The following is a 17,208-nucleotide window of genomic DNA, read 5'->3' as shown; positions in this document are numbered from 1 at the left end:
GACTACCTTGTCATTCATTCAATAATAGCTCTTAAGCGCGCGCCATAAGGCAGATACTGTGCCCTAACACGTCCATTTGATACTATTTAAATTCTTTAGTTTCTACTCATTTGCTGAGACTGACGCTGAATAAGCTCCGCCCCCGGCTCTTTCCGGTCTCTGGCAAAGGCTTTCTGGACTGAGAACCTCGCTAAAACCCGGAAAAGCGGATTATCAGGAGCGCTGGCGCCAACCACAGCGCTGCGCATGCTCTGTCTCCAAGGTTCGAGCGCAGGTTGGCAGGACCGGCTGCGGCGGCTGCATGTGGCTCGGCCTGTGGGGCTAGCTGGTGGCGGCGGCCTAGGGAGACTCAGCGGCTGGTGGGCAGGTGAGAGCGCTAGAACCTCAGGTGGGAAAACCTGCTTTCTGCCTGGCCGAAGAGAAGGGAGGTGGGCTTGTTGGTGCCCCCTGCCCCCTCTCAGGAAGGTCACTGGTGTCTTCGTTGAAGGATATTTGGGGGCGGGGACAAGGAGGAGTCTGGCTCCTTGGAAAACTAAAGACCTACCCTTAACGTAGCCATAGGCAGTAAATGCTTGCTGAGGGAAGGAATGTGGATGACTAGGAGGTTTTCCAGTAGTGTGGGTACAGTTCCAGGTGTAGACCCTCCTCCCTCTCCCACCTGCGCGGCCACACCGTGGAGGAGATGGAAAAGGTGTTACAGTGAAAGCACCGATTGCACCTGCGCTGCCACCTGCTAGCTGGAACCTGTGATTCGTCGGTCACTCTTCCGCAGGGAGAGGGCACTGTATGCCTGTGTCTGTCTGGGGGGTGAGGGCCACATTCTGACGTGGAACTGGACGTCAGAACTGTTGTACAGCATGGTTAGTGCCCACCGTGTGAAAGCAGAAGCAGGACTCACAGGACTTTTGACGTTATGGGAATGGAAATCCTTTTGAGATGAAAACCTCCTGGGTCATACTTATCTTTTCCCCGAATAGGACCATACCCAAATACTGTTGCCGTTACAGAGACTCTCAATTCTGGCAGTTTCAGTCATTCACTAACCTTGTCAATTTATATTTATATTCATATATATATTTGTGACACTGTGCTGAGTTAGCAGATACAGCAGTGACCAAGACAGATATAGTCCCTGACCACATGGAGCTTATATTCTAGTGATGGGAGAACAAACAATAAACAAGTACACTGATAATGAACAAAATGTTTCCAGATTATCCTAGGTTGGATTCCCTGGGTAGCAGACTCTTAAGGAGGAGATTTGTGGGCAGGACATTTATTAGCAAGGACTCTTTTGGATCTTACCAAGGAATAAAAGAAGCAGGAATTGGCAGATAGAAAAAGTTAAGCTGCAGTGCAGTCCCAAGGGAACTCTGGTGTTGGTTTGTCCCTTCAGAGGTGTCCCACGTTGGAGGGAAGAGCCAGGCCTTTATACATGGGCAGTCGTTGGAAGCCTGTTGTCCTGAAAAGACGGTGTGACCTCTGCTGTTTTCAGCCAGGTCAGTCCTGGAAGGGGACTGACAACTGAGGGCTGTCTCAGCAGTCCCAAGACTGGGGAAATAAGCCTTTCATTCTTAAAGGGGACCAAGGTGGCCCATCACAGCATTCACTACAACAGTAGGGCTTTGAAGGTAATGGTGGGATGTATTAGGGAATAATGGGAGTGGGAGAGGGAAGAAACTTTATAGACTGGGTGCTCAGAGAAAGGCTCTCTGGGTAGGTGACATCTGAACTAAGAGCTGAAGCACAAGAATGAGCCACCTTGTAAGACAAGGGGAGGAAGATGCTCCACTTTTTGCTATGCACTGAGAATATAACAGAGAAACAAAAAAAATGGCTGCTACCTTCTGTTACAGTGGGTGGCTGTTACTGGTTTTTATACATACTGACTCCCTACTATAACTAAAGATGGATACATAAAAATAGATGGAGAATAACAGAGGAAGATAGAGGAGAAACTGAGAAGTCCAGAAGTTTTGAAAAATTAGTCAACTTGGTAAAGACTTTTAATCTCTACAGTGTTGTTTTTTTTTTTTGCTCGTATACAGCATTTAATCATGTTTTATTTGGATTTTGCCTTTCTCTTCTTAAGCTTATATTCTCTTTGGGGACGGGAACCATGCCTTATTCATCTTAGTTGTCCCACCACACCCACCCCAGCCCCCACCCAGCCTAATGTCCTGCTAGCACCTAGTAGACACTAAGTAAACATTTGAATAGAATTAATCTCGAACATATTTGAAGTGAAAATTGATAAACCCTAAGTGATAGAAACACTGTTTTGGGATCTGTCTTTACAATATCCCTCAGTTTTATAAATTATAACCCAATATTAGTTGAAGTATTAGATGATAATACACAATTGCTTTGGTCAGACAGGAATCTCCAGAGGTGCCTATTTCTGTTAATTTGTATTAAAGATAATATACTTCCAACAGTAATAGTTGCCATAATTTGAGTGCTTCCCACATACTAGACACTGTACTAAGCAATAAATATATAAGTATATATGTAGTGATCTTCATAACATAGCTGATATTACAAATTATTAAATTGAGGCAGGAGAGAAGTGATTTGCCCAAAATTATAATTAATTTTTGGTGGTTAGAATTGGATTCCCATCATTACTTAATGCCTCTGCTGTTAAGTAACAAAGATATCTGGGGGCTCCTGGGTGGCTCAGTGGGTTAAGTGCCTCACTCTTGGTTTCGGCTCAGGTTGTGATCTCAGGGTCATGAAATCGAGCTCCCCATCGGGCTCTGCGCTCAGCACAGAGTCTGCTTAAGACTCTGTCTCCTTCTACCCCTCCCCCCATGGTCGCTATCTCTCGCTCTCCCCCCCCCTCTAAAAATAAATAAATCTTTTAAAAAAAAGTAACCAACATTTCTGAAAATAGAGCCCACTAGGACTCTATTAACTGTTATCAAAGAAAAAAATTACTAGCCCTGTTTTTGCTGCTTTGCTGTGAGTTTTCCTGTTTCCTTCACAATTAGCTTTCCCGGCTCTCACTGGTAGGAGTTTACCTTTCCTATAACATCCTGGAATCATTACAGATCCACCTCCCCCCAATCAAAGTAACCCTAGAGATCTCAAGCTCTTACATGGGAATCGGGGTATTTTTGTTCACATCTAGACTAACTGAAACTGCCCAGAGAAACGGGCCTCCTTTATGGGGACCACTTCCCTTAGTCTGGGCAGGTATTCCAGTCCCCTCCTCTTCTTGCTGTACTTTAGATTGGCTCTATTCCTTTTGAAATAACCAAAACAAGAGTAGTAGCTAATAATCACTGAGTCCAGACTAAGTACCAGGTACTGTGCTAACTTCACAACAACCTTGTGATATGGAAGTCATTATTACGCTCATTTTACAGATGATGAAACTGAGGCATAGTGAGTGAGGTTAAGGGACTCATCCAAAGTCACAGCTAGTTGTAAAGTGCTGAGGTGGAGATTGAAAGCTCAGGCAGTAGGATTCCACAGTTCATCCCCTTAATCACACTACACGACAGTGCATTCTTACTAAGATGATTTGCTGTGCTTTACCTTCTGAAAACTGGTAACCAGAACTAGATCCTGGTGGGCCTCTTGTGCTGTACTAAGAAATTTAGATTTCACCTTCTAATCCCAAATATCACGAATGGCTTCTAAGCAGAGCATAAACAATCACATTTGGTTTTTTGCAAGATGGCTGTTAAGTGGGTGGAGTATATTTAGTGAAGAGCAAACTAGAGCAGTGGTTCTCTAACTTTAATTTAAAAAACACAGATTACTGGACCCCACCTTAGAGTTTCTGACTTGGTAGGTCAGAGGCAGCCCAAGAATTTGTATTTCTCATAAGTTGATGATGCTAATGCTACTGGTAAGGGGACCACACTTTGAGAGCCACTGGATTATAAGTAAGGACGTCATGTGAAGTGATGAGGGTCTGGACTGTGACTGTGGGGAGAGGTTATTTGAGATTGTCATGTCAAATGGCAGGGCTGGGGTACTGATTTGATGAGGAATACAAGGAAAAGGGCAGAGACCACTATATCCAGACTTGAAAGGCTTGGTGGGTAATGCTTTTTTTTTTTTTTTTTTTAACCAAAACAGTTAATAGAGGTAGAACAGCAGTTTGGGAATGAAAGAGGATTCATATGCATATGAAATGAGTTTAGACTGTTTGTGGGTACAGGTAGAGGTGAACAGTAGCAGTTGGATATGTGGGTTGAAGGTGCAGTCGTCATTAATGGATGTGCTGTAATAGAAGCTTTGGATGTGAATGAGACCACCCAGGGAACGAACACGGGAAGAGACGACCAAGGACAGATCTTTGATAAGGGTGAATAGGTGGATGGAAACCAAGGGGCCATTAAGGGAGACTGACAACAGACCAGAGTCCCAAGTACTTAAGGGAGTTTCAGGAACACATCAAAATGCTTGAGAGATCAAGTAAGGGGAGAGATTGGTGATCTTCACAGTCAGAGCAGTTTCCATGGAGAGTAGAACAAAAGCAGATTAGTTGAGTTTGAAAATGGAAGTGGGAAGTGACTCTAGGAAAAGATTCATTATTTGAAAGGAATCCGATTGTATAGTAGCTGGAAGGGAGACTGGGAAAGGGCAGTTGCTTTAGGAGACTTGTTTTGGTTCTTTTCAATGGGGAAAAATGGTCAGGTTTTGTGGAGGAAAAAGACGCATTATAAGTGGGAGGTGGGAGATGTAAGAGAAGGATAGTGGAGTTAGAACCCTTCAGAGACAGCAGGGAAGGAGGTTAAGATGAGAGCTGAGATGGAGCAGTTTTTTCATGTGAGACAGGAAGTTAAGGGTGCTACTACCCAATAGCCATAATTTCTTCTGGACATTCGGTTAGCTGCAGAAACAGAGGTGAAGAGTAAAATAGAGCTCTTGAAAATGATGAAGATAGAAATCACCTTTTTAGGGATTCAGAGCTAACTAGGGGTACATAGTCACTGCTGTAGCACTAAGGGGCCAGTTAACTGCACATTTAATCTGGAACAAGCTGGCTTTCAGCATGATACCCACTCCCCTTCCCCCACAAACCTCAGCATCAAATGGCAGCCAGGTGTAAAAACAGAAAGGGAATGGAAAGGTTGTAGTGCTGTTTTACAGAGTTTATACTTAAATTAAGTATACTTAAAAGAGAATGCATGAATGCATTTAAGTATAAACTCTGTAAAACAACACTACAACCTTTCTGATAAGCCACAGCCTGCAGTAAGCTGATTTTCTCTTCCTCATTAGCCCCTAATCACTCATTCACTGTTCACATTTTGAACTGTCGACAATTAGTAAAGCTCCCATACAAAAACTTGTGATGCTTTCAGTATATTATTTATTCATAAAGACGTTGAATTCACGGTAATGGGAGAGGTAGCAGAGACCACAAAATACTTATACATAACTGTTGACCTTCACTGTGTTTTTGACTACTCCTGACCAGCTGTGCTGTCAGCACTATAGCTCCTGGGTGTAGGTCAAGCCGACCTTGAGGGAGGGGAGGGAATTGTAGGATTTTGCAGATGGAAACTTTAGAACTCAGGTATGATCCATTCAGTTCATCAAGAGCCGACAGTACTGTATTTGATGTGTGTGTTTTTACAAGACGTAAATTCAGCAAAACTGTTATTTTAGGTGATACAGATAAAAAAGGGGAAAAAAGGAAACTGATGGTCTTTCTAGTATGCCAGTCGGTTGAATAAGCATGAAGACAGTACACAGTCCTTCTCATGTGTACACAAAAAATGCCAGCATTTGAACTGCCATATTAAAAACTGAGGATATTTTTAGCATCAGAGATTGGAGTTCAGAAATGAAGAATTCTCAAATATCTAAGCCAACATTGTCATAAAAGGCATTATACAGCTTCAGTAAACTTCATCACATAATCACAGTCACAAGATCTGGGCTAATTGTGTAACATTCTGTCTAATGTCCTCTTCACGTTTAAATTACATTCAGTGGAAGTCTATAAAAATTGCTATTTTTCAAATACTTTTAGCAGAGCAGTACTGAAAACCTGAGAAGAATCTACCTTACACTGTGTCCGAAAGACCAGCAGATGGCGCCCAGCAAGCCCAGTAGGCAAAATGATAACCTTTTACAGAATATTTCCTGCATCCAGGTTGTTGTAGGCCTAATTTAGTAATGGCCAGTAACAAAACTTGATGATTTTAATTGACATGATGCTACACAGAAAGAGTAAACTGATAGCTAGAGCTAGGCTGTTTAGGATTTTGTAGGAAGCTTAATTGCCTTTCTGTCCTTTGCCTTACTGTCCAGTTCTGTCACCTAGAAACCTTCATTTAGCTTGGAATGTAACAAGCTACAAAAGCCTGTGAGAGGCCTTAGTGGTAGAAATTGAAGAGATAATAATTTCTGTAATACAAGTTAGGGGGAGGGAAAGTTGCTACTTTAGACACAGTAATGCCTTGACTTTAAACAATATTTGTGGTCTGAAGTAATATATCTCAGTGTTTTCCTTTCTTGGCCTTTATATTTATAGGTACTCAGAAGATTACAGTATTTTATTAAGGTGGAGATGTAGCAAGCTTCTCCCCATTCTGTTCATTAACTCTTACTATTCATTCTGTAGTAAGAACTGAGCTGAAGAAAACTAAAATTAGTGCAGCTAATCTCAACTATTAGTAGGTCACAGATGTGTATTTGGAGGATATAGACTCTAATTTTGGACAAGTTGACACAAGACCACTGTTAACCTCTTACATGCCTGACGTGAGAATCAGAAGAACATGCCAGGCTTAATGCATTAGGATAGTTGACCTCAGTGACTCTTACAAGTGTGCACGATGCACTCAGAATGTTCTTCTCATCCATCATCATGCACTGGAAATTCTGATTAACTCTGCTGCCGAAGCTGGGTCACTAATTCTTGACTTTCGAAAATAGCCTAAAAGAATACCAGCCAAGACTTTTGGGACTCCAAAATCCAAGCTGAGTACCACAATTAACTGACGATAATCTTGGAATCAATCTATTAGTGTTTCCTCATTTATAAAGTGGCCTCATAAAACTGCTATGAAAACAAAATGAGATAAAAAATGTGGAACCTTTGGAATAATTCAAGATACATATTTTTGAAAGGAGAGTATATAAAAGCATAATCTGTGTTAAGATTGCCTCTAAACAGGGACACCTGGGTGGCTCAGTTGGTTGAGCATCTGCCTTCAGCTCGGGTCATAATCCCAGGGTCCTGGGATCGAGGCCCCTATCAGGCTCCTTGCTCAGCAGGGAGCCTGCTTCTCCCTCTGCCTGTCGCTCTCCCTTCTTGTGCATGTTCTCTCTCTGACAGATAAATAAAATCTTAAAAAAAAAAAAAAAAAAAGATTGCCTCTAAACATATTTTAAACTTAACAGAAGGCATTTCAATGAATAAAACTATAAACGCTGTTTTACTTGACCTAAACTTAGTAATTTTATTTCTCTTCCTTTCTCTCATCTTTCCAAGAGTCCCATACCTTCTTTATTTGTTTAGGAGTGCGTTTAAAGAAGATTCAGAAAAGATAAGAAAAAGGCAGTTGCAGGTACCAAAGAGGGGTAAGGAGAAGGAAAAATCATTCTGCTCTCATTTCTGTTGCGGCTTTACTCCAAGCAAAATTGAAAAGCTCAATGAATAAACAGAAAGGACTAACTTATTTTTAGTGATCAACCTGTTACTGCTCATCAAATCTGATCATTTTGAGTGCCCTCTTGTTTTGTTTCAGACTCAGAAAACTCTGGTGTCAGTAAAATAGTTCCATTGCACTTGGACTGATTTGCCAAGTGTTTTGAGGGAAGGACCATCTCAAGATAAGTTGTATTCAGCCTAATTTCCCATTTCCCAAATTGAATCTCCGTATCCCTTCTGCTCAGCACCATGAACCTTTGTAAAAGTCAAGGTTTTAAAAACCTCATAAGTTCATTTGGAAAATGAATTAATGAAGAAATCTGGTAATTCTTTATATTATCCTGAGAAGCAGCATATAGGGACTGTAAACAAGGACTCTGGAATATTTACAAGAATATTTGTTGCCATAACATAGTTAGCAATAAATTTAACATTGAACAAATCTCAAATGTCTATCTATCAAATTAGCTTATCTCCATACAATCAAAAACTATGCAGCTATCAGAAATGATAATGAAGACTTATATTCTTGGGGGAAGAAAAGATTATAAAACAGCATATAAATTGTCATCACATTTTTGTTAAAACCAAAAAGATGACAGACATTTTTAGCTTTCTTTTCCTTATTTCTGTATTTTCTAACTTTGAAAAACAAGTCTATGTTATATTAGAAATGGCAGGATGCTAATTTTCATTTTGAAAAAATCCCTCAAAAGAATTGAGAAGGGAAAAGGTATTAAAATTGTATCCCCAAAATATGTTTGATTGTATTTTAAAGCTCCACAAGAAGATATGAACAAAATAAGGAACACATTACCTCACTACCACATGGAATGTCAAATTTCAAAACTATGTTGTCTTTTTCTTAAAACTAATGAGCCTTATTTAGTAAAGTCTAATGTGTCTTGTCTTGGGAAGTTGGTTGTTCAGGCAATTGGATACATGTGATGTGCTGGAAAGCTATTAAATGAAAGAAATGAAGGAGATTAAAGTTACTGTACCATTTTAAAAGATTGCTAGTTCCATCCGGCTTGGTGGTGATGGACTGTTATACATACAGTGTGGTAGTGTTTTTATTTGGATTAAATGTGAGAACTCTAAAAGTATCTTACATAGTAAAAAGCCCTAATCATCCTGATCCTGATCATTTTCCAAGCATCTCAGAGTACAACAGAATAATCATTGGAAAATAGTTACATGCTTCTCACTCCCATGAGCCAAATCAGTATATGAGATATGGAGAATTTGAGGAAATGGGGACATGTAGGTGTTGCATAAACATTAAAGCAATTAATCATTAGATCAGTCTACATCATTTACTAACCAGGAAGTCTATTACTGCACCTCGGTGATAATGGCCAATAATGAGTTTTCAACCAAAACAGATTAATAATTCCCCGATTTAACTAAGCCTAAATGTAGAAAAAGATGCATAGTTCCTTAAGTAATCCTAATGGAAATGAATAATAGACTGTTAAACACAATGTAAATAAAATGGAATGCCTCCTTTGTCCTTAACCCTTGGATGACCTGAAGAGTCATTAGTGTAAGCTATCTTGATGCTAATCCAAAACTCTTCCCAAAGTAGGTTCACGGTACATCACATCACATACTATGTTCTACATGGAGAGAATATTCTATACAACAATTTCCCAAACATTGCTGTTATATAGTTTAATTTGTTCTGCATTTTAGTTATTGAGTTCTTCATCCCAACTTTATTATTTTATTCTTTTATACAAACAATTCTCTTTTCTATAAGCTGTTTCCCAGAAGTTTATAATTCAGGAAAAAGCTGACAAATACTGAATTGTGTTAATGATCATGGAGAAGTAAACTGTGAATAGAAGAGATGCCATCCATTAAAAGTAATGTGACTTGATAACCTCATGTTGAGAGTGGCAAAGGTGTTGGAGTCACCTTAGGTATTGATGAGACTAGATATGAATGACAGTATCTTCAAAACCTTTAATTGAAGGTATTTTGTGGACAAAAACGTCACATCAGTCAACACAAGACAGTTAACTGGTATAGCCTCTGTCCTTTCTCTCTATGAAGTAATCCTTACTATAGTTCTTCCCTCATTACTCCCAAATCACCCAGGGTTTTATCGTATCCTCAGATCTCAAAGGCATTTTGTACAGTGGGCTTCACAATGAAAGTTAATGATACAGTTAATTGTGATTGGCTTTCTCCAAAGATAGAACATAAGTTTGTCCATAAAAGGTACAGTCCCTAAAGGTTGCAAAAAGTCATAGGATACAAGAGCACTTTAGAATAGGAAAAAGGCGGGACGCCTGGGTGGCTCAGTCGGTTAGGTGTCTGCCTTCACCTCAGGTATGGTCCCAGGGTCCTGGGATTGAGTCCTGCATCGGGCTCCTTGCTCAGCGGGGAGTCTGCTTCTCCCTCTGCCACTCCTTCTGCTTATGTGAGCTCTGACAAATAAAATCTTAAAAAAAAAAATAGAACAGGAAAAAGGCAAAAATACTTCAGTTACAAAGTAGGCCATCTAGTAGTTTAAGTTTTACAATAAAGTCCTTACAAAACGTGAATTTGGACAGTGGGAGAAATGGTTTCTAATGTTGGAAATGATATATGTACATAGGCATAACTCTAAGCTTTCTGTTTATTTTTTTTTTTAAAGATTTACTTATTTTAAAAAGAGCACTTGTGAGAGCAGGGCAGTGGGGGCAGAAGGAGGGAGAGAGAGAATCCCAAGCAGACTCCCCACTGAGCAGGGAGCCCTACACAGGGCTGATCTCACGACCCTGAGATCATGACCTGAGTGGAAATCAAGAGTCAGATGCTCAGCTGACTGAACCACCCATGTGCCCCCCTGTTTATTTTTTCTTAACATTTGTATAAATTTTAATCATATACATACACAAAGCTGTATGATATTTTTATTTATTTATTTATTTATTTATTTATTTTGATGTAGTGTTCCATGATTCATTGTTTGCGTATAACACCCAGTGCTCCATTAAATATGTCCCTCTTCAATACCCATCACCAGGCTAACCTATCCCCCCACCCCCCCCCAGAACCCTCAGTTTGTTTCTCATACACATGGAACACTGAGATGGTTAAGGTGTTTAACTCATTAGCAGTAGATTTTAATCTTAAAAGGGAAAGAATAAGTAAAAGTTCTGTTCAGACATTTTTCTAGTGGCATTCATACAAAATTTTTTTTTTTTTTTAAGATTTTATTTATTTGACAGAGAGAGACACAGTGAGAGAGGGAACACAAGCAGGGGGAGTGGGAGAGGGAGAAGCAGACTTCCCGCTGAGCAGGGAGCCCGATGCGGGGCTCGATCCCAGGACTCCGGGACCACGACCCGAGCCGAAGGCAGACGCCCAACGACGGAGCCAACCAGGCACCCCTCATACAAAATTATTGTAACATAATGGATTGCATGATACTGAAACTCATATATATGCTATTGAACCTAATTCTTAGTATATTCCATAGATGATGGAGCAGTATTTATTGTCTTTCTGTGCTCAGAAAGGAACTTTGAAAGTGGGCCCATTCATACCATCACAAGTCTATAAGCTAATCACTAAAGCCTAATGAGTGTCCCTTAAATTAAAAAATATATAATTAGTCTTTAGAGGTTGTCCAGACTCGAGTTCCCAAACCCAACAGATCATCAAAAACAGACTTCTTGGACCACATCCCATGCATTCCAGACCAGACAGAGGAAAGGAATCTTTTTTAATACAACCTAGCTTTGTAACTACAGGCAGGTTACTAGCCCCAATTTCTCTATGTAAACTGGGTAGAGAGTAAACCCTGTAGGGTAGAGTCTGCGGGACTCTATGTCTTCAGGACATAAATAGAAATGGCATTAATTCATCCTAACTCAGAGTCCATGCCAGTATTCACCTGTTACAACTGGAATCCATGCATGACTGTCCCGATCTCAGTTGAAACACCATCACTTACATGTCAGAATGCAGAATCTCAATTCTCATTGCATATTTAAGGATTACCATTTGATTCTTCTGTTAAAATTCTGACTAAATGTATTTTTTAAATTAATTTTACTGTGGCTCAGAGAATATATAATTAATTATATAAAGAAAATGATATCTATGCATGAGCATTTCCAAAGATTTATATAGCTTTTCTAGGAGGTGATGTGGCCCCTTTAACAATCTTTAAGTAAAGGTTTGTATTGCTTTATAAGTTTCTGAAGCCTGACTTCCTGCTGTCCCTTTGAGCCTACAACATATCCTTTTTTGTTAATGAATATCACACTGTATTGCACCCAAAAATGTTTAATAGTCAGCTTTTATTAGAGTGCAATATTCTCCTTGTGGCAGTTCATAGATGTAACTTGAGGGAGTTGTTTTGTTCTTACCTTCTTTACCTGTTGGCCTTTTCCTAGGTGCACTGTTGCTGAAGTACTATGAGCTTTCAGAACTTCTGGAGAAACTACAAAGTTCTGATTGTTATGGTACCTTTAGTTGGGTTCATACATTTGGGATGGCACAGAATCAAGAGCAGCCCTGTTTTCCAAATGCCTAATAAGGACAATGTTTCTGCACCAGATAGTCCAGCACTTGAATGTCCTGAGAAGAATCACATCGAAGGGAAATAGGCTTGGAATCTTCAGGTAAGTTCAGTTTAATCTGGTTAACCAAATGGTATGTTACAACAATGGGAAATACAATCTTTAAAAAAGTATAGGGGCACCTGGGTGGCTCAGTCGATTAAGCATCTGCCTTCAGCTCAGGTCGTGATCCCAGCATCCTGGGGCTGAGTCCCGCATTAGGCTCCTTGCTCAGCCGGGAGCCTGCTTCTTACTCAGCCTGTTGCTCCCCCTGCTTGTGCTTGCGCACGCTCTCTCTCTCTGACAAATAAATAAATAAATAAAATCTTTTTTAAAAAAATTAAAAATTAGAGCTCTGGCAAGAAAAAGCTGAAGTTGGTAAGTTACCTGTTGTTTTTATTATGACCCACTGACACAATATTATTCTGCAGTTACTTCTAGAAAAGTTTGTTCTATAGAGACTTTTGACAGCTGCCTCGCAGAGTCATTTGGATGAAAGGAGGATAGTCTATTACTTGTCCAGTCCTTTTCATTAACAATGTCACCAGGATCATGAGTGTGTCCAAAAGAGCAGTTGTCTACCTGCTATAAATCCATCCCAGAGCATACAAGTCTATAACTTGCAAAAGTTCTCTCTTTTGTTATTATTGTTCTGTTTCTTTCCAAGGCAAATAAAACTAATTGTATTCCATTTTTAGTATCTAATTTTTTTAAATTTTATTTATTTATTTGAGACAGCGAGCATAAGCGGGGGAGGTGCAGAGAGAGAATCCTCCAGCAGACTCCCCACTGAGCGAGGAGCCCAATGCAGGGTGCAATCCCAGGACCCCAGGATCATGACCTGAGCTGAAGACAGACGCAACCGACTGAGCCACCCAGGCGCCCCTAGTATCTAATATTTTACCTTCAAAATAATTTGTTACTTTTGAGAGTCACTGAAATAAGAGAATATAGTTACATAATTCAGGATTATAATCCCTTAACTATAATTCCAAAATCCAAAAGTTCCAAAATCCAAAAGATTTTGTCATAACTCCTTTGGTAGCAAAACTTGACCTCAATACATGAGGCAGTTTGCAGTCTATTCCACTCAATATGAATATTTAGTTTCACTGCAGAAATACTGTTGTGTTTGATCAATGGGTGCTAAACGCTATACTATTTTTCTAAAATCCCAGAAATTCTGAATTATGAAACTCATCTGCCCCCAGACAGAGAACTGTGAACCTATAATTGTGGAGCATTTTCTACCTTAATATACCATTTTGACCTTGTGGTGAGTAATAATATGCTTTAAATTTTGGCATAAGGTAGGTCAGTTTAGGGCCTGCTTCTTACAGAAAGAAGACCTCAGTAAGATTTTCCTCATTCTTAAGAGGTCTATGATTTTGATTTATGATAAAATTATAATTTCTTATTACACTATTTTAAATCAAGATTTTATTTTTAAATGCTCTTAAAGAGAAAGGGAAGAGCATGGCTTAAAGTATTAGACAATTATTTAATAATAAAAAGCCAGATAGTAAAATATCAGAACCTTAATAACGTAAAAGAGTAACCCTAAGACATTCTGTGTAAGATTTGTGTTCATAAAGGGAGTTTTAGTGCACATGAGCAGAGAGTTAAGGAGTTTATTAGATGCTTGATTTTAGCTTTTCTAGACTGTAATGAGATCATTAGAGAGAGTGGGGGTGTGTGTGTGTGTAGAGAGAGGAAGAGAGAATACATATATAGTGTGATATAGTGTGTGGGTATATTATTTATGACATCATTTTTTTCCTTTAATTCTTCTCATAAGAGTTTGGGGCCCTGCTACAGCCAAACTTTGAAAAAAAAAAAAAGGAAGTAGTTTCTCCTTCTGTGAAAAGGAATATTATTGAGGTATTCCTAGAGAAAAAGTAAAGTTGAGAAAAGAAAGCATCTTTCTAAAACACTAAGGTAAAAATAGAGATTTTGGATGTCAGTGCTGCAGTATTTAGAAGTCTTAAGTGACCAACACTGCCAATCAAGCAAGCAGAAACAGATATTAGAACAACTTTGGGGTGAGCAAATGTTAAAACCAGATTTAGAGTGAGTTAAACACTGATTCTATCAAAAGAATGTACTGTTATTTGTCCCTTATTATTTTTTTAATTTTTACTTTTTTTAAAGCTTTATTTATTTATTTTGGAGAGAGAGGGTGCAAGCAGGGGGAGAGGGAGACAAGCAGACTCCCTGCTGATCATGGAGCCCAACGCGGGGCTCAATCTCAGGACCCTGAGATCATGGCCTGAGCTGAAATCAAGACAGATGCTTAACCAACTGAGCCACCCCATAATTTTTACTTTTTATTATGGAAAATTGCAAACATACCCCAAAATAAAGAGAGGAGAGTATATTCAACTCTCTAGTATCCATCACCCAGCTTTAACACTTAACAACATTTTGCCCATCTTCTTTTATCTATCCTTCTGTCTCCACCCCCTTTTTGATTACTGCAGTATTTTAAAGCAAATCCCAGGCTTCAATGTGTATTTTTAACATTAAGGATAAATACACACACAATCACAAGTGATTATCACACTGAAAAAACTAATGGTAACTCCTATCATTGGATACCCAGGGCCATGTTCATATTTCCAAATTTATCTTTTAAAAAAATCTCCTTTAGAGGTGCTTTGTTGGAATTGGAATCCAAACAAGGTCCACACGTTGCATTTTAAAGATACATCTTTTCAACCACTACATTTCCCCTCCCAGTCTGCTTCTTTTTGAATGTCCCACATTCTGAATTTGGTTGATTGAATCCTTATTTTGTCATTTAACAAGTTTCTTGCTCTCCCATATCTCCTGTAATCTGGTAGTTAGATCAGAAGGCCTGCTTTGATTTACTTTTTTTTCTTCTTGAAAAAGAATACTTCATGTATGTGCTATGGTATACATCCTAGTGAATCACATTGTTTCACATTTAATGTCTGATCCACTTTCAGTGTTGCTAAGATTTAAGTGCATTATCAGTCTGATCTCTCCATTATAAAATTTATTTATGATTGGGCACCTGGGTGGTTCAGTCAGTTAAGCGCCTGACTCTCGATTTCTGCTCAGGTCATGATCTCAGGTTTGTGGGATTGAGCCCTGTGACAGGTTCCGTCATGGGCATGGAGCCTGCTTGGGATTCTCTCTCTCTCTCCCTCTCCCTTCACCCCTACACACTCTAAAAAAATTATTTATGATCGTTGTTCTAATCTAGGCATTGGAAACTTTTTTTCTATAAATGACCAGATAGTAAATATTTTAGGCTTTGCAGACCATACAGTCTCTTATTTCAACTACTCAACTTTCTGTTGTAGCACAGAAGCATTCATACATGATACATGAGCATGAGCCAATAAGACTTTATTTACAAAAATAGGTGGTGGGCAAGATGTGGCCCATGGACTGTAATTTGCCAACCACCATGAAGGTCTAATCCATTATTTCCTTAGGGGTTGCAAAATGATGCTGTTCAAATTCTATCATTCCTTCTCCATTTATGAGCTAGAACAACTTCCCCTCATCAGCTATTCAGTTACCCCTCAAAATGCATTTATCAGGAAAAGCAAGAAAACTGCTTTATTTCCTCTATCAGTTTTTATAAAAGTGAGTTAGTGCCCTAATAGCAATGAGGGTTTTTGGGTTTGATGACAATATGAATTCATGAGTTTGCAAATTATTTGAGTTATTTCAAGGTATTACTATCAGTATTCTTTTTAAGACTCAAATTGTACCATCTTGGATGCCCTCCAAGTTGACTTCTGTGCTGTTTTTTTCCTGTGCTCTTTGATATGACCCAAGTATATTTTTTGGCAAAAAAAGTCCTCAGCTCATCTTGTGTATTTCTTGCCTCAGACCTAGAATCAGCCATTTCTCCAAGGAAACCTGGTTCCTTTTAGGAGAAAATTATGGTTTATAGTTTTTAAAATCATAATTTATAGTGTGTGTCTAAATTTAGAATACAGTCATGTAAGTTTTACTAATATTTTAATTAGGTTATCCATTACTGCAAAAGCCCGTCTGCCAGGCCTATGCATCCAGGAAGTCAGAGTCGTTCATGTGATGGTAGCCTTTGGAACTGTGGGTCACAGTGTTAGGAAAAAAGAGTCTTAACAGATCTAAACTGGCACTTCCAAACATATTCTGTAAGCCAGCCCAGTGTTTGGTTCATTTCTTTTCTTTCAATTGTACCTTGTTTTGTCCGGATCTATACCCACAAGTTGGCAAGTTTTGACATCCTAAAAATGATTTGGGAGTCACCAACACTTTCAATGATTTCTCCCTTTCTCATTTTATAGAGATACTAGCCAAAAGATGTAGTTACTGGTCTCACCACCACAAGACTGTTAGAGGTGCCAACTTAACATTCCACCTTTGAAAAGTTGCATGTCACTGTTAGGTATTGAAAATGCTTTTTTTTTTTTTTTTTAACTGGAGAAATCATCTTCTTGATCACAGTTTGTTATGATTTGTGGTTTGTGTGGTTGTGTGCTGTAACATGTAAAATAATGTATGGAAGTCACTTCACTAAGATTTCATTTAAGTGTATGTCACAGATTTTCCTGAATCTAAAATAACCATTGAAATAATATTTAAGTACCTTGGCTGTTCCTGGCATAAGATGAAAGATTTTTTTCCTCGTCCTATAAAAAAAAGATGACTATAGCTTTATCGCAGAGAGAAAACTAGTCATCATTGCCTTCCCTTTATTTGGGCCCAGTTGCCATGGTTACAGTCCTTTAAATGGGGAGGAGTGGTAACCAAAATAACGCTTCGAATAACATTCCCTCCCTCTCTTCACCTCTTCTTTGCACTTCTTCCATCACGTTTTTGGTCTGTATCACACTGTGCCATAGTCTACTTCAGTTAGTACTATGGTCTGGTAGTCCACTTAGTTTTATTTGTGCTGAATACTGTCCAAGTAATTAGCATAATTACCATATCCCTAAAAATAATAATTGGCTGAACCTTCACCTTCAAAGCACCTAACCTCAACAGATAAGGTCCATGACC

The 17,208-nt window shown here is 39.1% G+C and overlaps 1 protein-coding gene across 2 annotated transcripts; it reads left to right on the top strand.

Annotated features, from left to right (window-relative positions):
- The first annotated feature begins 231 nt into the window (after window positions 1–231).
- Window positions 232–12,246, top strand: LOC102737871 (uncharacterized). 2 transcript variants are annotated; one of them, XM_081833237.1, is made up of 2 exons: window positions 232–367; window positions 12,019–12,246. In XM_081833237.1, exon 2 carries the CDS (start codon window positions 12,040–12,042, stop codon window positions 12,229–12,231), a length of 192 nt encoding a protein of 63 aa, XP_081689363.1. In that variant the 5' UTR covers window positions 232–367; window positions 12,019–12,039; the 3' UTR covers window positions 12,232–12,246. The 2 variants fall into 2 exon arrangements, with proteins under 2 accessions (XP_081689363.1, XP_081689364.1); XM_081833238.1 differs by having other exon boundaries at window positions 279–388.
- Window positions 12,247–17,208: the final 4,962 nt, after the last annotated feature.

This window comes from Leptonychotes weddellii, chromosome 10 (assembly GCF_054177405.1).
Source record: "Leptonychotes weddellii isolate Sample4059 chromosome 10, ASM5417740v2, whole genome shotgun sequence".
In the NCBI taxonomy this organism is placed as follows: domain Eukaryota; kingdom Metazoa; phylum Chordata; class Mammalia; order Carnivora; family Phocidae; genus Leptonychotes; species Leptonychotes weddellii.
This window is presented reverse-complemented; position numbering and strand designations above follow the sequence as displayed.

What these genes read in the sequence shown, in the direction of transcription:
- LOC102737871 (XM_081833237.1), top strand. Translation starts at nt 12,040, where the DNA reads ATGAGCTTTCAGAACTTCTGGAGAAACTACAAAGTTCTGATTGTTATG.